This window comes from Salvelinus alpinus, chromosome 6 (assembly GCF_045679555.1).
Source record: "Salvelinus alpinus chromosome 6, SLU_Salpinus.1, whole genome shotgun sequence".
NCBI lineage: Eukaryota > Metazoa > Chordata > Actinopteri > Salmoniformes > Salmonidae > Salvelinus > Salvelinus alpinus.
In genome coordinates, this window is record NC_092091.1 from 40,133,947 (window position 1) to 40,156,071 (window position 22,125).

Consider the following 22,125-nt stretch of genomic DNA (forward strand, 5'->3'; position numbering starts at 1 on the left):
CCTGGCCTCCACAATCACCCGACCTCTACCCAATTGAGATGGTTTAGGATGAGTTGGACCGCAGAGTGAAGGAAAAGCAGCCAACACGTGCTCAGCATATGTCGGAACTCCTTCAAGACTGTTGGAAAAGAATTCCAGGTGAAGCTGGTTGAGAGAATGCCAAGAGTGTGCAAAGCTGTCTTCAAGGCAAAGGGTGGCTACTGGTTTTTGGTTACTACATGATTCCATATGTGCTGTTAGTTTTATTTGCAACTTTTGATGGCTTTACTTTTACTATTATGTAGCAAACAGTAAAAATAAAGAAAAACCCTTGAATAATTAGGTGTGTCCAAACTTTTGGCTGGTACTGTGTATGCAGGTTGATGTAAAGTGACTATGCATAGATAATAAACAGTGAGTAGCAGCAGCATAAAAAAAGTCAATGTAAATAGTCAGGGTAGCCATTTGATTAGCTGTTCAGCAGTCTTATGGCTTGGGGGTAAAAGCTTTTAAGGTGGCTTTTGGAGCTAGACTTGGCGCTTTGGAAAATATTTTAGGGACTTCCTCTGACACCGCCTTGTATAGAGGTCCAGGATGCCAGGAAGCTTGGCCCCGGTGATGTACTGGGCCGTACACACTACCCTCTGTAGCGCCTTGCAGTCGGATGCCGAGCAGTTGCCATACCAGGCGGATATGCAGCCAGTCAGGATGCTCTCGATGATGCAGCTGTAGACCTTTTTGAGGATCTGAGGACCCATGCCAAATCTTTTCAGTCTCCTGAGGGAAAAGAGGCATTGTCATGCCCTCTTCATGACTGTCTTGGTGTGTTTGGACATGATAGTTTGTTGGTGATTTGGACACCAAGAGACTTGAGGCTCTCGATCTGCTTCTCTATAGCCTCGTTGATGAGTATGTGGGTGTGTTCGGCCCTCCTTTTCCTGTAGTCCACGATCATCTTCTTTGTCTTAATCACGTTGAGGGAGAGGCTGTTGTCCTGACACTACACTGCCAGGTCTCTGACTTCCTCCCTATAGGCTGTCTCATCGTTGTCAGTGATCAGGCCTACCACCGTTGTGTCATCTGCAAACTTAATGATGGTGTTGGAGTCGTGCTTGGCCACGGAGTTGTGGGTGAACAGGATGTACAAGAGGGAACTAAGCACGTACACCTGAAAGGCACCATGTTGAGGAACAGCTTGGCAGATTTGATGTTGCCTACCCTTACCACCTGGGGGTGGCCCGTCAGGAATTTCAGGATCCAGTTGCAGAGAGAGGTCTTTTTTCCCAGTGTCCTTAACTAAGTGATGTACTTTGAGAGCACTATGGTGTTGAATGCTGAGCTGTAGTCAATGAACAGCATTCTCACATAGGTGTTCCTTTTGTACTGGTGGGAAAGGGCAGTGTGGAGTTCAATAGCGATTGCATTATCTGTGGATCTGTTGGGGCGGTATGCACATTGGAGTGGGTCTAGGGTTTCTGGGAGGAGGGTGTTGATGTGAGCCATGACCAGCCTTTCAAAGTACTTCATGGCTACATACATAAGTGCTGTGGGTCGGTAGTCATTTAGGCAGGTTACCTTGGTGTTCTTGGACACATGAACTATGGTGGTCTGCTTGAAACATGTATGTATTAAAGAATCGGTCAGGGACAGGTTGAAAATGTCAGTGAAGACACTTGCCAGTTGATCAGTGCATGCTCGGAGTACACTTCCTGGTAATCCGTCTGGCCCTGCGTTCTTGTGAATGTTGACCTTTTTAAAGGTCTTACTCACATCGGCTACGGCGAGCATGATCACACAGTTGTCCTGAACAGTTGGTGCTCTCATGCATGCTTCAGTGTTGTTTGCCTCGAAGTGAGCATTGAAGTCATTTAGCTCATCTGGGCAGCTCGTGGCTGGGCTTCCCTTTGTAGTCCATAATAGTTTGCAAGCCTTGCCACATCTGACGAGTATTAGAGCCGGTGTAGTAGGATTCAATTTTAGTCCACTTTGCCTGTTTGATGGTTCGTCGGAGGGCATAGCAGGATTTCTTATAAGCGTCCGGGTTAGAATCCCGCTCCTTGAAAGCGGCAGCTCTACCCTTTAGCTCAGTGTGGATGTTGACTGCAATCCATGCCTTCTGGTTGGGGTATGTACGTACAATCACTGTGGGGACGACGTCATTGATGCACATATTGATGAAGCCGGTGACTGATGTGGTATACTCCTCAATGCCATCAGATAATTCCCTGAACATAATCCAGTATGTGCTAGCAAAACAGTCCTGTAGCTTAACATCTGCAATAGTTTTTTTTCTTCTGTATTTACATGTGACATGCTGGTAGAAATGAGGTAAAACGTTTTAAAGTTTTCCTATATTAATGTCCCCAGTCTTTTCATGTTTGCTTATGGCCTTATACAGCTTGTTGAGTGCAGTCTTAGTGCCAGCTGTCCGGGTGGCTGGTCTCAGACGATCCTGCAGGGGAAGAAGCCGGATGTGGAGGTCCTGGTATGGCGTGGTTACGTGTAGTCTGCGGTTGTGAGGCCGGTTGGACATATTGACAAATTCTCTAAAATTTTGTTGAAGACGGTTTATGGTACAGAAATAAATATTACATTTGCTGGCAACTGCTGTGGTGGACATTCTTGATATGCCACACCTGTCAGGTGGATGAATTATCTTGGCAAAGGAGAAATGCTCACTAACAGGGATGTAAACAAATTTGTGCACAAAATGTAAGAGAAATAAGCTTTTTGTGTATATGGAGAACTTCAGAGATATTTTATTTCAGGTCATGAAACATGAGACCAACATGTTACATGTTGTGTTTATATTTTTGTTCAGTATACTTTTCAGATTTAAATGTTGTAGGGTCATCCCAAAGATCCCGGATAGCATGGACCTTTACATTTTGGCTACACTGGAAGAGAATACGCGAGGTGAGAGGTCTCTCAAATGTCACTTCCTGGTGACCTCTAGGGTCAACAAAAATCGTCAAAAAACAAATTAAACATTTAGTTAACCTTTTAGTTCACTAATTCATGACTGACATTGACTGACATTTGCACATGTAAAATAACACAAATAGCTAATAAGAAGCCAGAAGAACACTTGGCTGTCACCCAGAAGTGATGTCAGACTAACCTCTCACCCCTTCTCTGCAGTCAAAATGAAAGCAACTGGTTTCTGTCTGTTATTTTGTTGTGTTTTAAAAGGTTTCTAACGTGCCAATGTAAATACAATGTACTGTAGATCACATGGCAAACTGCACAGTTAATTACCATAAAGTACTTAGCTATAAATGCTTTATGAATGGGAAAATACATTAGACTTCACGTTGACTGCATATAATTCATACATAGACCCTTCATGTGTGCGTTATAGACCAGTATGACCAATTTACCCCTAATTGGTATGTAGAGGAGTGCTGTTAATGATTTCCTAAAGAATTAGGATATGACCCTCAACTACACAATTTGTTAGGTAACATTTACCCTGAGAATTCAACCCTGTGGAGATCTTCATGCACCATTGACCTCAGTGAGAAGGAGAAAGTAAGTCACAGGCTTATTTCAGGCAATGGGGGAAATGGGGCTAGTATGCTACAGTGCATTCGGAAAGTATTCAGACCCTTTGTCATTGTGATTGTTGATATAAATTTGCTAACATTTCTAAAAAACATTTTGTCATTATGGGGTATTGTGTGTAGATTGATGAAGAAAACCCCCCCAATTACATCAATTTTAGAATAAGGCTGTAACGTAAAAACATGTTTAAAAGTCAAGGGGTCTGAATACTTTCCGAATGCACTGTATATTTCAGTATCATTTTCTAAACGTGTTTTTTTTTTGTTGCCATATTCACTAACACTGGTATGACAGAAGCACACTTTTGAGAACAGTCATAATGATGACACCGCTGTCATTGTAATGATGCATCCATTAATTATAACATGAGTACTTGTATTGCATGACATTAATGTGCTATAGATATGCTATGGATATATTTCGTTAATCTTTAATAATGCAGTTGGGACCTGTTATAACACATTCGTGAAATGCTGTCAAACGAAATCATTACCTGTTTCTCTCACATATTTTGCAATCTGTCGATATCCTTTTGCTATGTATCTCTCTCTATCGCAATTTTTTTTTCTCCTGGTCCTTTCCTACCCCACCTGTTGAATGATTCCCTGTGCATCAGAATGCATGGCCAAAGGGCAGCAGCTCTCTCTCTCTCTCTCTTAATTGTAATAATAATAATAGATTTTATTTAAGCGCTTTTCATGTCACCTTACATACAGAAGATAATCAGTAGGATGAAAAGCAATACAATCACACATCAAAATAAGTAACTATACAAAAGTACACTAAACATAAGTACAGACTAACCAAAGAGACCACTACACATGACGACAGGCTAACCATGGAGACCACTACACATGATGACAGGTTAACCATGGAGACCACAAAACACGATGACAGGCTAACCATGGAGACCCCTAAACATGATGACAGAATAACCATGGAGACCAAAAAACATGATGACAGACTAACAATGGAGACCACTAAACATGATGACAGACTAACCAAGGAAGAGAACTGCACAGAGGATAAGCTAAGACAACAGCGAATCTGGGTAAGCCTGCGTAAAGAGGTGTGTCTTTAGTGTGGACTTGAATATGTGTATGGATTGTGAGGTTCTAACATGGAGAGGCAGGGAGATCCAGGTCAATAATGTACTGTACAGTTGACCGGGGCAGCTCTAGCAGGGCAGAAATTTTACAAACTGACTTGTTGGAAAGGTGGCATCCTACGACAGGTGCCACTTTGAAAGTCATTGACATCGTCAGTAAGGACATTCTACTGCCATTGTTTGTCTATGAAGATTGCATGGCTGTGTGCTCGATTTTATACACCTGTCACCAAAGGGTGTGACTGAAATAGCCGAATCCACTAATTTGATGGGGTGTCCACATACTTTTGTATATATAGTGTATCATTCTTGTGCAATTTATATCTATAGACTACATTGAGGTATTTTAGGCTATCTGGCATTAGTGTGTAAGCTTAAGGGCCTAACTGTACACGCGCCAAATAGCCTACACACCAATCGCCAAATGCTTTTGTGAACAGGCAGAAAATGTTAGCGTCATCCACGTAGGCAAAAAGGATAACAATCAATAAGAGAAAAGCTGCGAAACGGAGAGTTGCAAATAAAGCGAAGGGAGAAAAGTAATTCCAGAAAATGTAATGTTCAGGAAAGATTTGGTGAAGTGGTAAAAGAGGATGATGGCAGTGTCGGCTATGTTATGTGTGATGAATGTCAGGCGCTATACAAATTCGACAGTCACAAGACTTGGACTTCAAATCGGGACGTTCAAGGGAACTGTAGCCTTCTGTTCAGATGGGTTAAATGGAAACTGAAATCTGACTGTAGGTCTATAACCTCTCACATAGACATAATATTAACTCCTACAGAATTAAGCATTTCTTGCAGTAAAATGATACGCCAAATGTTAGCAAAATGTTGACTAGAGAACAGAAGTGGAAAGATATGTCACGGCCGTTTAAAGGAGTGGACCAAGGTGCAGCGCGATTGGATTACATCTTTTAATTCAACGAAGAACACTTAACAAACTAACAAACTAACAAACAAAACGTGAAGCCAACGTAGTGCTCACAGGCAACTAAACATGGACAACTACCCACAAATACAGGTGGGAAAAAAGACTACCTAAGTATGGTTCTCAATCAGAGACAACGATAGACAGCTGTCCCTGATTGAGAACCACACCCGGCCCAACACATAGAAATACAAAATCATAGAACATAGAACATAGAATGCCCATCCAAATCACACCCTGACTAAACCAAAATAGAGACATAAAACGCTCTCTACGGTCAGGGCGTGACAAGATATGATATATTTCTTTCAGCATCTTGAGAGAATGCGAACGCTCAGTTAGATATCGTCTGCAGAGGTGCTATCTTATCAGCATCATAAACGCTGATTGTATTTCAACCACTTAAAATAAGCATCCAAGCCAAACTGCAATCTTATCAGAAACATGTTGGGTCGTTTTCACAGCTTTCTATTTCCTTACAACTCTTGGACATTTTTCAGAGAAAATCTTTGACTTTTTTAAATGTTATTGCATTTTCTCCCCAGTCCCAAACATCTGCTCTGCGAAAGAAGATAACAGAGAAACTTTACTGATGTCAACTACATTGAAACATTCATTCTATTCATCTGGTGAGCAAGGGTTTATTTAGTCTTCTGGGGCAACATATAATGACAGAAGAGAAGCGGCACGTATCTAATTATAGACAAGTTGACTAACAAATAGCCTACAAAAATGTTGAAAATTAAAAGCAGAAACTAAATCAGGCAAAATAAATCCTGCACCCCCTGTCAAAAAAAAATGTCCGCCGTCTTTGACTGTACCCTACTGCACATTTTCTGTATTAGCGGGTTAGGGTTGGGTGTGGGCCTCAGATTTTCACTTCATCACATACTGTGCATTTGGAAAGTATTCAGACAACTAGACTTTTCCACATTTTGTTATGTTACAGCCGTATTCTAAAATTGATTAAATTGGGTTTTTCCCTCATCCATTTACACACAATACCCCATAATGACAAAGAAAAAACAGTTTTTTTGCAAGTTTATTACAAAAAAAAAACTGAAATATCACATTTACATAAGTATTCAGACCCTTTATTCAGTACTTTGTTGAAGCACCTTTGGCAGCGATTACAGACTTGAGTGTTCCTGCGTATGACGCTACAAGCTTGGCACACCTGTATTTGGGGAATTTCACCCATTCTTCTCTGCAGATCCTCTCAAGTGCTGTCAGGTTGGAAGGGGAGCATCGCTGCACAGCTATTTTCAGGTCTCTCCAGAGATGTTAGATCGGGTTCAAGTTCGGGGTCTGGATGGGCCACTCAAGGACATTCAGAGACTTGTCCCGAAGCCAGTTTTGCGTTGTCTTGGCTGTGTGCTTAGGGTTGTTTTCCTGTTGGAAGGTGAACCTTCACCCCAGTCTGAGGTACTGAGCATTCTGGAGCAGGTTATCATCAAGGATCTCTCTGTACATTACTCCATTCATATTTCCCTCGATCCTGCCTAGTCTCCCAGTCCATGAAAAAGATCCCCACAGCATGACTCCATGCTTCACCGTAGGGATGGTGCCAGGTTTCTTCAAGATGTGATGCTTGGCATTCAGGCCAAAGTGTTCAATCTTTCATCAGACCAGAGAATCTTGTTTCTCGTGGTCGGAGAGTCTTTAGGTGCCTTTTGGCAAACTCCAAGCGGGCTGTCATGTGCCTTTTACTGAGGAGTGGCATCCGTCTGGCCATTCTACAATAAAGGCCTGGTTGGTGGAGTGCTGCAGAGCTGGTTGTCATTCTGTAAGGTTCTCCCATCTTCACAGAGGAACTCTGGAGGTCTGTCAGAGTGACCATCAGGTTCTTTGTAACCTAATCAAGGCCCTTCCTCACGATGGCTCAGTTTGGTCCGGCGGGCAGCTCTAGGAAGAGTCTAGGAAGAGTCTGGTTCCAAACTTCTTCCATTTAAGAATGATGGAGGCCAATGTGTTCTTGGGGATCTTTAATGCTGCAGAAATGTTTTGGTAGCCTTCCCCAGATCTGTACTTCGATACAATCTTATCTCTGAGCTCTACATACAGTTCCTTCGAACTCATGGATTGGTTTTTGCTCTGACATGCATTGTCAACTGTGAGACCTTATACTACTTTTAAAAATCGATCTTTCCAGAAACAAGTCTCTCACTGTTGCCGCTTTCTATAGACCCCCCTCTGCCCCCAGCTGTGCCCTGGACACCATATGTGAATTGATTGCCCCCCATCTATCCTCAGAGCTCGTGCTGCTAGGTGACCGCCAGGTAAACAGTGACATGCTTAACACCCTGGCCATCCTACAATCTAAGCTTGATGCCCTCAATCACACACAAATTATTAATGAACCCACCAGGTACAACCACAAATCCGTAAATACGGGCACCCTCATAGATATCATCCTGACCAACTTGCCCTCTAAATACACCTCTGCTGTTTTCAACCAAGATCTCAGCGATCACTGCCTCATTGCCTGCATCCGTAATGGGTCTGCGGTCAAACGACCAACGCTGTCAAACGCTCCCTAAAACACTTCAGTGAGCAGGCCTTTCTAATCGACCTGGCCCGGGTATCCTGGAAGAATATTGACCTCATCCCGTCAGTAGAGGATGCCTGGTTATTCTTTAAAAGTGCCTTCCTCACCGTCTTAAATAAGCATGCCCCATTCAAATTTTTTTTAACCAGGAATAGATATAGCCCTTGGTTTTCTCCAGACCTGACTGCCCTTGACCAGCACAAAAACATCCTGTGGCGTTCTGCATTAGCATCGAACAGCCCCCGTGATATGCAGATTTTCAGGGAAGTTAGGAACCAATATACACAGGCAGTTAGGAAAGCTAAGGCTAGCTTTTTCAAACAGAAATGTGCATCCTGTAGCACAAACTCAAAGTTCTGGGACACTGTAAAGTCCATGGAGAATAAGAGCACCTCCTCCCAGCTGCCCACTGCACCATGACTCTACTCCCTCCCTCCTTCCTTCTTTCCATTCCTCTCTTCCCATTCTTTCTAAACCCCCCCTCCTTTCTCCTTCTCTCAGTATTGTCACTCTAGGTCTAGACTGTTCACACGGTCTCCTCTTCACTATGTTTTCCGGTCTTAAATGTCTGGAACACACCATGACCGCACATTCCCCTCGATTGGTATACCACAACACCCCTGCCGGCTCGCCCGTGCCTCTAGCACTACCCCCTACTCCCCTGCCCCCTACTCCCCTCTATCTATCCACACTGAGGGGGGCAGGAGCTGGAGCATGACTTAACATTTACAGATTCATATAAACTCCCACCCAGTCATCTGAGGGACACATGTTTCTAAGAGAACATCTTAGTAGGACAAAGGTTAACAGACAGAGAGGCCAGGCTATAGAAGCTGCAGAGAGACAATGAGAGACAGAGAAAGACATGGCCATAGTAGCTACAGAGAGACCATGAGAGACAGAGAGAGACCAGGCCACATAGTACTCTTAGCAGGGCTCTATAGTGAGACTATTTTACACGCTTATGCACCTAAAATAGATGTGTTTGAACTGAGAAAGTAAAGTTTGAGCACATGTGCGAGTTGTGATTTATAGCAAAAACAATTGCTATTAGCTATTTTCAAAGTATTTCTGCCATTTTGTTTCATTGGTGTTAGCTAATCACACAAAGAACTACGAATCCAATATAGCTATCCCACCTCAAGCAGCAACAGTTCCTGGGGGGCTTTGCGCACTGTGAGTGAAGTTCTGAAAGATTCATTTTTAGAAGCGCACAGGCATAGAAGTTGGTCAAATTTACCCGAAAGTCTACTCAAGTGTGAATTTGTCCTCTTGACTATTTACATTGTTTTGTTAACACGCAAGGTGGTTTTTCAATGTTAGTTTGAGCTTGCTCAACTGCTAATGAAGAGAGACACTGGAGAATCTCATCTCTCACAGTCAGTAGTGATGTGAAGTTTGCGAACGATTTGTTATTTTTAATGACTATTTTTACTGACTAGAATGTCATGATTCGTTTTTCTAAGTGACTCGTTTTTTGTTGTTGTTGTACAGCAGGATCGATACATGCTCCTCTGGCTCAGCAGCTCCAGAGACGTGCTCCGACTGTCTGTCATATATGCCCGCAGGAAAATAGATCATGCTGCAGGCAGCATACAGAAGAAAAATACATGTTTAGAACTGATAATTGATCTCATGGTGCAAGAAAGAATGCAATTCATTGATTATTGAATGTTAAGATGGACACAGCTTTGTACACAGCCTCTGCTCAATAAACTCAAACTTAAGAATGAATCATTTGGGGGGCTGAAGTTAGCGAACTATATTTTGCTTATCACCCTCATGGCAGTCAAGCGATGCATTCCTCCAACAGTCGTTCACAATATAGTCCAGTTGCGGCCACAACTAGACCTCCTTTCAAATATATCAAGAAATAATCGTATTTCTATGCCTAGCAATCAACAAATGTGGCCTACATTGTTTAAAGCACACTTTTACACTTGTCTCAGTCACAAATGACAGCTCCAATAAGCCCCCTATAACGAACAACGTGAACGAGAGGCTTGTAGAATCATGACTCTTTAGAGTTTTCAGATCATCGTTCGCTGATAGGGAGTCCTGCGTGCTCTGGGCATTACTAACTCAAATGAACGAAATGAGTCGAAAGGTTTGTTCTTTTGGCTAAACAAGTCAAAAACTGAACGAGTCAGTAAAAAGAGTCAAACTTCCCATCACTAACAGACAGACATGCGAGTCCCACCGTTACAATGGTAACGGCCCGCCCATTAAAGGGGCAGCTAAACATTTTGGTCTCCTAAGTGACTCAAATATTTAGTATATTGAGCAGTCTTCCTCAAATACTTTCATTGTGCTCCTAAATTTCTTTGTGTGCTCCTTACTTTTTCAATTTAGGAACGCGAGCTCCTTGAAAAAAAAATCATAACGGAGCCCTGATTAGTAGATTACTGCCATAGTGGCTACAGCCCCAATCTAATCACACTTTCTCCAACCAAACCAGACTTATACTGAGCATCGAAATCAATTCACATATCCAACTGTTATACATGTCACTGCATGTACAGTATGTGTGTGTGTGTGTGTGTGTGTGTTTGTCTATATCCCTGAACATGTATATATGTGCGCGCATGTGTACAGTCGTGGCCAAAAGTTTGAGAATGACCCAAATATTAATTTTCACAAAGTCTGCTGCCTCAGTTTGTATGATGGCAATTTGCATATACTCCAGAATGTTATGAAGAGTGATCAGATGAATTGCAATTAATTGCAAAGTCCCTCTTTGCCATGCAAATGAACTGAATCCCCCAAAAACATTTCCACTGCATTTCAGCCCTGCCACAAAAGGACCAGCTGACATCATGTCAGTGATTCTCTCGTTAACGCAGGTGTGAGTGTTGACGAGGACAAGGCTGGAGATCACTATGTCATGCTGATTGTGTTCGAATAACAGACTGGAAGCTTCAAAAGGAAGGTGGTGCTTGGAATCATTGTTCTTCCTCTATCAACCATGGTTACCTGCAAGGAAACACATGCCGTCATCATTGCTTTGCACAAAAAGGGCTTCACAGGCAAGGATATTGCTGCCAGTAAGATTGCCCCTAAATCAACCATTTATCGGATCAACAAGAACTTCAATGGGAGGGGTTCAATTGTTGTGAAGAAGGCTTCTGGGCGCCCAAGAAAGTCCAGCAAGCGCCAGGACCATCTCCTAAAGTTGATTAAGCTGCGGCATCGGGGCACCACCAGTACAGAGCTTGCTCAGGAATGGCAGCAGGCAGGTGTGAGTGCATCTGCACGCACAGTGAGGCTTGGAGGATGGCCTGGTGTCAAGAAGGGCAGCAAAGAAGACAATTTCCTCCAGGAAAAACATCAGGGACAGACTGATATTCTGCAAAAGGTACAGGGATCGGACTTCTGAGGACTGCTGATGAATCCCCTTTCCGATTGTTTGGGGCATCCGGAAAAAAGCTTGTCCGGAGAAGACAAGCTGAGCGCTACCATCAGTCCTGTGTCATGCCAACAGTAAAGCATCCTGAGACCATTCATGTGTGGGGTTGCTTCTCAGCCAAGGGAGTGGGCTCACTCACAATTTTGCCTAAGAACACAGCCATGAATAAAGAATGGTACCAACACATCCTCCGAGAGCAACTTCTCCCAACCATCCTGGAACAGTTTGGTGATGAACAATGCATTTTACAGCATGATGGAGCACCTTGCCATAAGGCAAAAGTGAAAACTAACTGGCTCGGGGAACAAAACATCGATATTTTGGGTCCATGGCCAGGAAACTCCCCAGACCTTAATCCCATTGAGAACTTGTGGTGAATCCTCAAGACGCTGGTGGACAAACAAAAATCCACATATTCTGACAAACTCCAAGCATTGATTATGCAAGAATGGGCTGCCATCAGTCAGGATGTGGCCCAGAAGTTAATTGACAGCATGCCAGGGCGGATTGCAGAGGTCTTGAAAAAGAAGTGTCAACACTACAAATATTGACTCTTTGCATCAACTTCATGTAATTTTCAATAAAAGCCTTTGACACTCATGAAATGCTTGCAATTATACTTCAGTATTCCATAGTAACATCTGACAAAAATATCTAAAGACACTGAGGCAGCAGACTTTGTGAAAATTTATATTTGTGTATAATATTTGTGTAATTCTCAAAACTTTTGGCCATGACTCTATGTGCGTGCGCGTGTGGTGGGTTCCAATGGTCTCTGAGCCACGGTGATGTTAAAGGGGGTTATAATATGACTCATTCCATTTCTCAGAATCGACAGAGACCATTTCTCAGACCTTCTGCCCCTGGGAAGTGGGATGATAGGGGTATTTACTGGGATGGATGGTGTGTGTGTGTGTGTGTGTGTGTGTGTGTGTGTGTGTGTGTGTGTGTGTGTGTGTGTGTGTGTGTGTGTGTGTGTGTGTGTGTGTGTGTGTGTGTGTGTGTGTGTGTGTGTGAGTGTGTGTGTGTGTGGACCACCCCCCTCCCTCCGTCCAGTAGGCTGTTTCATCATATCCTCTCCGTATGGATAATACATTATGTAATAATATGTATTGTCATTAAATGTAATGTATTTACATTTGATATGAAGCATATTGTATGCCCAACACAGACCCAGCATTCTGCAAATATCGGATGTATTTTCTACTCACTCTATTCTCCGTCGGTGTATAGACCATGGGTGGCCGACGTCTGTCCCGCCACAGACTTTAAGAACAACACCAGTGGTAGTCTCTGTGTTTTCTCTAGTGAGACCTCCCATCGCCCTCACCAAAATACTTGCTTTCTTCGCTCTCCACCAGATGCATGCCAGCCACACTTCTCCTCCACCACATCTAGTGTCACACACAGGCTCAGACCACACTCACATCCTCTCTCTCAAACACACACTCACTTAAAGGGGCATTTCTAGAATGTTCTACCTAATATTCCTCATCTCAGCACCACCCCAACATCAACATACTGTATGCGAGAAATGGTTTCTATGTTTTGTAGTAAAAAAAGATGGAGGAAGATAAGTGTTCCCAATGACATCATCAAACAATTAGTAGACAATTAGTAGGCAACGCCTACTCATAATTAATTAAAATCACGATGCATACCGATGATGTCATTGGAAACAAATCTTCCTGTATCTTTTTACTACGAAACATAGAATAGCGCCATTTTCACAAATGATGTTGATGTTGGGGTGGTGCTGAAGACGATAGATATCAAGTTGACATTTTTGAAAATGTTCTTTAACAAATGAATTTGCTGTTCCTACACTCTAAAAAAATGCTGGGTTGTTTGGTTGACCCAACTGCTGGGTTGCAGGCGTTGGGTCATTAGCTGTTGGGTTGTTTTCTTTAAAAACCTTTGGGTTATTGGTGCTGGGTTATTGAGATATGACCCAATGGGTCAGATCAAAAGACTGGAGGCGTAGTTTAGTTGGGGCGTGGCCTTCAGATAGTTATTTTTAGCCACCCATGAGCGTAAATGTCATTCCTGTTAAGCTGTTCTGCTGTATAGTCATCACATATTAAGATCAAATGTGTATAACTCCGCTGCTAAGGCAACCCAGCATTACAGTAAAAAAACAAAAAAACATTAACTGATGGTTAAATCACCCATGTTTGGGTCATCCCAATTTGTTGGGTTATTCACTCAACCCAACTGGCTGGGTCAAAATAACTAAGCGTGTGTTCTGGCCAATATTTACTCAGTGCTTGGTTACCAAATAATAAGATGTTTTTAAACCCAGAATAGGTTAGAGTGTAGTGAGTCAGCAGAGTGCAGTTGTCGCTGTAATACCTGGTTATCGTTTATGTTGATAATGCTATTGATGTTTCTGTTTCTGTCAAGGTACTGTCAAAGAATACATTGGGGGGCCTGGGTGAGGTTTCTTTTTGAAGCCTGTATAGTGTGTGTGTGTGTGTGTGTGTGTGTGTGTGTGTGTGTGTGTGTGTGTGTGTGTGTGTGTGTGTGTGTGTGTGTGTGTGTGTGTGTGTGTGTGTGTGTGTGTGTGTGTGTGTGTGTGTGTGTGTGTGTGTGTGTGTGTGTGTGTGTACTACCTAAAGCAGAGCGAGACTCACTTGTTTTTTCTTGTAGAAGCCTTTTTTGTCACAGTTGGGGATGCGGACGCCTCTGGGGATGAGCACATTGGTGATTTTCAGACTGTTCAGAATGCTCTCCATCTCTCTCCTGCATGGGCCCTGCATACACAGCACACAACACCTCAATAGAACTGTACTAACACCGTACTAACGCCGTACTAACGCCGTACTAACACCGTACTAACACTGTACTAACACTGTACTAACACTGTACTAACACTGTAATAACACTGTACTAACACTGTACTAACACTGTACTAACGCCATACTAACGCCGTACTAACGCCGTACTAACGCCGTACTAACACCGTAATAACACCGTACTAACACCGTACTAACACCGTACTAACACTGTACTAACACTGTACTAACGCTGTACTAACGCTGTACTAACGCTGTACTAACGCCGTACTAACACCGTACTAACACCGTACTAACACTGTACTAACACTGTACTAACACTGTAATAACACTGTACTAACACTGTACTAACACTGTACTAACACTGTACTAACGCCGTACTAACGCCGTACTAACACTGTACTAACACCGTACTAACACCGTACTAACACTGTACTAACACTGTACTAACACTGTACTAACACTGTAATAACACTGTACTAACACTGTACTAACACTGTACTAACGCCGTACTAACGCCGTACTAACACCATACTAACACCATACTAACACCGTACTAACGCTGTAATAACACTGTACTAACACTGTACTAACACCGTACTAACACTGTAATAACACAGTACTAACAGCACATAACACCTCTATAAAGCTGTACTAACACTGTACTAACACTGTAATAACACTGTACTAACAGCACATAACGCCTCTATAAAGCTGTACTAACACTGTACTAAAAGCACATAACACCTCTATAAAACTGTATTAACACTGTGCTAACACTGTAGCAACACAGTACTAACACAGTACTAACACTGTACTAATGCAGTACTAACACTGTACTAACGCAGTACGAACACAGTACGCACATGAGTGTGTGTCAGTAAACAGATGAGGGGAGGGGTTGATCTGTTTGTGTCAATAAACAGGTGGGTCTCTGTACGGTATGTGAGAAATAGGGGTGGTAGGTATTAGTTAAATATCTATATCCATGGTGCTAGACAGAGTCATTACATACATATTCGGTCTCCCTCTTGTCCTCCAGAGAAAACCTGGGAATGTTGGCTTTGACTCCCTCAGATCCTGACTCCATCTTGTAGCTCTGGCTCTTCTTATTCTGCTCCTTCTTGATCACATCCAGCTTGGTGTGCAGCGGCGGTTTGGCATCTATCGTCATTCGATGTTTGCCGCCTCCGCCTTCAACAACAACCACACCCACCGCCATGGTTGTCATCACGGTGACATTGGTACGCCACTCTTCCCCCGCCACCACCTGCTCCCTGCCTGCGTTCTCTGTCAAAACAACAGGAAATTATGTCATAGTTTCAAAATTAAGTCCAAAAAGCTTGAGGGATAAGGTGTGTTGTTAGATTGTCATAGAGTATGACCTTTGTACTGGTAAGGAGACGGAACACCATTATATTAGCCTGAGGAAAAGTTTTACTGAGATTATGGTGATTTCCGATGCTATCAGAGTTTTCACATATACAGTTGAAGTCGGAAGTTTACATACACTTAGGTTGGAATCATTAAAATTAGTTTTTCAACCACTCCACACATTTCTTGTTAATAAACTATAGTTTTAGAAAGTTGGTTATTTCATATATTTTTTTTTATTTCACCTTTATTTAACTAGGCAAGTCAGTTAAGAACAAATTCTTATTTTCAATGATGGCCTAGGAACAGTGGGGTAACTGCCTTTTTCAGGAGTAGAACAACAGATTTTTACCTTGTCAGCTCAGGGGTTTGAACTTGCAACCTTTCGGTTATTAGTTCAACGCTCTAACCACTAGGTTACCTGCCACCTCGGCTGCGTGGTCCCATGGTGTTTATACCTGCGTACTATTGTTTGTGCAGATGAACGTGCTACCTTCAGGATTTTGGAAATTGCTCCCAAGGGTGATTCAGACTTGTGGAGGTCTTGGCTGATTTCTTCAGATTTTACCATGATGTCAAGCAAAGAGGCACTCAAATGATGTCAATTAGACTATCAGAAGCTTCTAAAGCCATGACATCATTTTCTGGAATTTCCCAAGCTGTTTAAAAGCACAGTCAACTTAGTGTATGTAAACTTCTGACCCACTGTAATTATGATACAGTGAATTATAAGTGAAATAATCTGTCTGTAAACAATTGTTGGAAAAATGACTTGTGTCATGCACAAAGTAGATGTCCTAACCAGATCACTGCACCTGTACATAGCTCATCTGTAAATAGCCCATCCAATCTACCTCATCCCCATACTGTATTTATTTATTTATCTTGCTCCTTTGTACCCCAGTATCTCTACTTGCACATTCATCTTCTCCACATCCTACCATTGCAGTGTTTAATTGCTATATTGTAATTACTTCGCCACCATGGCCTATTTATTGCCTTACCTCTCCTATCCTACCTCATTTGCACATGCTGTATATAGATTTTTCTACTGTATTATTGATTGTACGTTTGTTTATTCCATGTGTAACTCTGTGTTGTTGTATGTGTCGAACTGCTTTGCTTTATCTTGGCCAGGTCACAGTTGAAAATGAGAATTTGTTCTCAACTAGCCTACCTGGTTAAATTAAGGTGAAATAAAATAAAATATTGCTCAGGAGCTAGACGTGTTCTGTCTCCTAGAGATGAATAAATGTTGGTGCGAAAGTGCAAATCAATCCCAGAACAACAGAAAAGGACCTTGTGAAGATGCTGGAAGAAATAGCTACAGAAGTATCTACAGTGAGGGAAAAAAGTATTTGATCCCCTGCTGATTTTGTTCGTTTGCCCACTGACAATGAAATGATCAGTCTGTAATTGTAATGGTAGGTTTATTTGAACAGTGAGAGACAGAATATCAACAAAAAAATCCAGAAAAACGCATGTCAACAATGTTATAAATTGATTTGCATTTTAATGAGGGAAATAAGTATTTGACCCCTCTGCAAAACATGACTTAGTACTTGGTGGCAAAACCCTTGTTGGCAATCACAGAGGTCAGATGTTTCTTGTAGTTGGCCACCAGGTTTGCACACATCTCAGGAGGGATTTTGTCCCACTCCTCTTTGCAGATCTTCTTCAAGTCATTAAGGTTTCGAGGCTGACGTTTGGCAACTCGAACCTTCAGCTCCCTCCACAGATTTTCTATGGGATTAAGGTCTGGAGACTGGCTAGGCCACTCCAGGACCTTAATGTGCTTTTTCTTGAGCCACTCCTTTGTTGCCTTGGCCGTGTGTTTTGGGTCATTGTCATGCTGGAATACCCATCCACGACCCATTTTCAATACCCTGGCTGAGGGAAGGAGGTTTTCACCCAAGATTTGACGGTACATGGCCCCGTCCATCGTCCCTTTGATGCTGTGAAGTTGTCCTGTCCCCTTAGCAGAAAAACACCCCCAAAGCATAATGTTTCCACCTCCATGTTTGACGGTGGGGATGGTTTCTTGGGGTCATAGGCAGCATTCCTCCTCCTCCAAACACGGCAAGTTGAGTTGATGCCAAAGAACTCAATTTTGGTCTCATCTGACCACAACACGTTCACCCAGTTGTCCTCTGAATCATTCAGATGTTCATTGGCAAACTTCAGACGGGCATGTATATGTGCTTTCTTGAGCAGGGGGACCTTGCGGGCGCTGCAGGATTTCAGTCCTTCACGGCGTAGTGTGTTACCAATTGTTTTCTTGGTGACTATGGTCCCAGCTGCCTTGAGATCATTGACAAGATCCTCCTGTGTAGTTCTGGGCTGATTCCTCACCATTCTCATGATCATTGCAACTCCACGAGGTGAGATCTTACATGGAGCCCCAGGCCAAGGGAGTTTGACAGTTCTTTTGTGTTTCTTCCAATTGCGAATAATCGCACCAACTGTTGTCACCTACTCACCAAACTGCTTGGCAATGGTCTTGTAGCCCATTCCAGCCTTGTGTAGATCTACAATCTTGTCCCTGACATCCTTGGAGAGCTCTTTGGTCTTGGCCATGGTGGAGAGTTTGGAATCTGATTGATTGATTGCTTCTGTGGATAGGTGTCTTTTATACAGGTAAGAAACTGAGATTAGGAGCACTCCCTTTAAGAGTGTGCTCCTAATCTCAGCTCGTTACCTGTATGAAAGACACCTGGGAGCCAGAAATCTTTCTGATTGAGAGGGGGTCAAATACTTATTTCCCTCATTAAAATGCAAATCAATTTATAACATTTTTGACATGCGTTTTTCTGGATATTTTTGTTGTTATTCTGTCTCTCACTGTTCAAATAAACCTACCATTAAAATTATAGACTGATCATTTCTTTGTCAGTGGGCAAACGTACAAAATCAGCAGGGGATCAAATACTTTTTTCCCTCACTGTATATCCACAGTAAAACAAGTCCTATATTGACATAACCAGAAAGGCCGCTCAGCAAGGAAGAAGCCACTGCTCCAAAACCGCCATAATGACCATCGTTATGTTTGGAGGAAAAAGAGGGAGGATTGCAAGCCGAAGAACACCATCCCAACCGTGAAGCACGGGGGTGGCAGCATCATGTTGTGGGGGTGCTTTGCTGCAGGAGGGACTGGTGCACTTCACAAAATAGATGGCATCATGAGGAGGAAAATTACGTGGATATATTGAAGCAACATCTCAAGACATCAGTCATGAAGTTAAAGCTTGGTCGCAAATGGGTCTTCCAAATGGACAATGACCCCAAGCATATTTCCAAAGTTGTGGCAAAATGGCTTAAGGACACCAAAGTCAAGGTATTGGAGTGGCCATCACAAATCCCTGACCTCAATCCTATAGAAAATTTGTAGGCAGAACTGAAAACGGGTGTGTGAGCAAGGAGGCCTTAACACCTGACTCAGACCAGCTCTGTCAGGAGGAATGGGCCAAAGTTCACTCAACTTATTCTGGAAAGCTTGTGGAAGGCTACCCGAAACGTTCAACCCAAGTTAAACAATTTAAAGGCAATGCTACCAAATACTATTTGAGTGTATGTAAACTTCTGACCCACTGGGAATGTGATGAAATAAAAGCTGAAATAAATCATTTTCTCTACTATTATTCTGACATTTCACATTCTTAAAATAAAGTGGTGATCCTAACTGACCTAAGACAGGGACATTTTACTAGGATTAAATGTCAGGAATTGTGAAAAACTGAGTTTAAATGTATTTGGCTAAGGTGTATGTACACTTCCGACTTGAACTGTACATCTACAAACATCTATAGAACATAGCAGGCTCACAGCTAGAGAGAGAGAGAGAGAGAAAGCGAGACTGAAAAAGAAAGTGAGAGTGAGAGAGAGAGTTAGGGAGAGAGAGAGGTAGAAAGAAAGACAGAAGGGAAAGCAGAGTGAGAGGTAGAGGGTGAGCGAGAGAAAGAGAGGAACTCAGTCGCTCGCTCCTTTTATTTATAGACCATGTCTCTGGCAAAGATTCCTGACAAATCGTTAAAGACAGAGCAGAGGAGAGCCCAGACCACCTGTCTTGGCCAGCAGGGGAGAGAGTCGGGGTAGAGGAGGTGGGAGGGGGGTATAAACACCGGTCTCTAATATAGGAAAGGGACGAACAATCCACCACATGACCAGGGTCAGCCATCAACCACAGGACTTCACAGTCACAGGACCCCACTAACCAACCGTTGAGTTATACATTTCTCACTAAATTTCTGCGTACGCCATTTCTTAATCTGCGTATGCACAAAAATATTGAGATTTATAAACTTGCATCACGCCATACATGTGCAGGTTTCCAGTTATAAATCAGACCTGTCGTAAAACTGTGCACGTGAACCAGCATTAAAACTCTGGAAAACGCCCTCCATTCACCTTTTATGGTGACAATAATGGCCTTATTTTGATGTATAGGGCTAATTTGGAACTATTGGGTTTCTATGTCCTGCCTTGATATAGGTTCTGAGATTAAATAAGCAATGATGACACTCTCCTATCGCAGAGCAATACTGTAGTCTACCCATACTATCAAATATTTGACATAATATTTGACATATTTTGTTATAATTTTTTCCTCTTAAGGGGGTATTTTACTGTCTCTATTTTACTGTCTTAATGTTTGAATCTTTGGCAGTAATTTAAGCTGTATCTGAAAAGGGACTGTGTCAGTTTCTGAAAGAGAAAACAATGGCCACTTGTTGTGGACTTGTCAGCAGAATTCTTTTAATTCAACAATGTTTTGCATCGACTTTTCCCCCAAACTAAAAATGATGGACTGCCCGCAAATTCTGAAACATTGCATAGGGCTAAAAATGTTTTATTACAGTACTTACAGTAGCATACATATGCCTACTTCAACATAAAAGTTGTCAACATTTCAGCTGTTCGACTGTATAACGGGGTTTTAAATTATATGGCAAAACTTGAAATACATATAGCCTATCTATTTACTACCCTACTAGGCCCAATTAAATGAGAGATGTGCATGGAAATTTGTTGTATGCCCCTTTGGAAATATGAACCTGTCACGGACAGAAAAGGTGAGAAATTTATTCTGCAATGGTTATGAAAATAAAATAAATAAGAAAACATTCCTATGTCAAATTATTTTATATTAAAAAAATAAAATGCAGAGATTTTCCCCATCTGTACAAACAACTTAGGTCTACTTGCCAGCTTGCAGTACAATATTTCAACCACTAGCAGATGTGCTTGCTAATGGTCTAAAGTTTGCGGGGAGGTTAGCGCATTCTCACGTGAAGTACATTTTTTATAAACGGCAACTTTTGCGTGAAAACTGGCGCACACACATTTTGGGGTAGATTTTGTACGTATTCACAGTTTATAAATGAGGCACGGGACCTGGAGATACATACTGTATACACTCACGCACACACACACACACACACACACACACACACACACACACACACACACACACACACACACACACACACACACACACACACACACACACACACACACACACACACACACACACACACACACACACACACACACACACACACACACACACACACACACACACACACACACACACACAGTCTTGTACAGCTAACCTTGTGGGGACATACAATTCAGTCCCATTCAAAATCCTATTTTCCCTAACCCCTAACCCTAAACCTAACCCTAATCCTAACCCGTACTCTTACCCTAACCCTAACCCTAACCTTAACCCTAACCCTAACCCTAACCCTAACCCAAAAACCTAAACTTTATCCTAACCCTAAACCTAACCCCAGCTCCTAACCCTAACCCTACAACTAACCCTAGCTCCTAACCTTAATATTTAACTTAATTCTAACCCTAACACTAATTCTAACCTTAACCCTAAACCCCCTAGAAATAGCATTTGACCTTGTGGGGACTAACAAAATGTCCCCAGTTGGTCAATTTTTACTTTGTTTACTATTCTTGTAGGGACTTCTGGTCCCCACAAGAATAGTTAAACACGTCCACACACACACACACACACACACACACACACACACACACACACACACACACACACACACACACACACACACACACACACACACACACACACACACACACACACACACACACTCTCCCTCTGCACATCTAGTCTAGAGCCCCTTGCCTGTACAATAATCAACACAGAAAATAATCACGTGAAAAATAAAGAATTGGCCAACTAATATATTTCCATAGAAATGTATGTTATGCATTAAAATACATTTTATAGTCATTTAGTAGTCATTTTATAAATGACTACTTTTGAGCAGAGCCCTATGAGCCTGTTTGCTAGGCTGGACAGTATGGTTCCGTCCCAAATGGCATTCTATTCCCTATATAGTGCACTACTCTTTACCAGGGCCCATAGGGCATAGGGTGCCATTAGCACACAGG

The 22,125-nt window shown here is 42.4% G+C and overlaps 1 protein-coding gene across 1 annotated transcript in view; it reads right to left on the minus strand.

Moving 5' to 3' along the window:
* Positions 1 to 22,125, minus strand: part of LOC139578682 (insulin-like growth factor-binding protein 3) — a 53,599-nt gene that overhangs the window by 14,075 nt on the left and 17,399 nt on the right. Inside the window, exons 2-3 of the mRNA XM_071406615.1 lie at positions 15,347 to 15,621; positions 14,170 to 14,289 (exon numbers count right to left, since the gene is read on the minus strand). Coding sequence (XP_071262716.1) covers positions 14,170 to 14,289; positions 15,347 to 15,621 — 395 coding nt within the window. The remainder of the gene's footprint in view (positions 1 to 14,169; positions 14,290 to 15,346; positions 15,622 to 22,125) is intronic.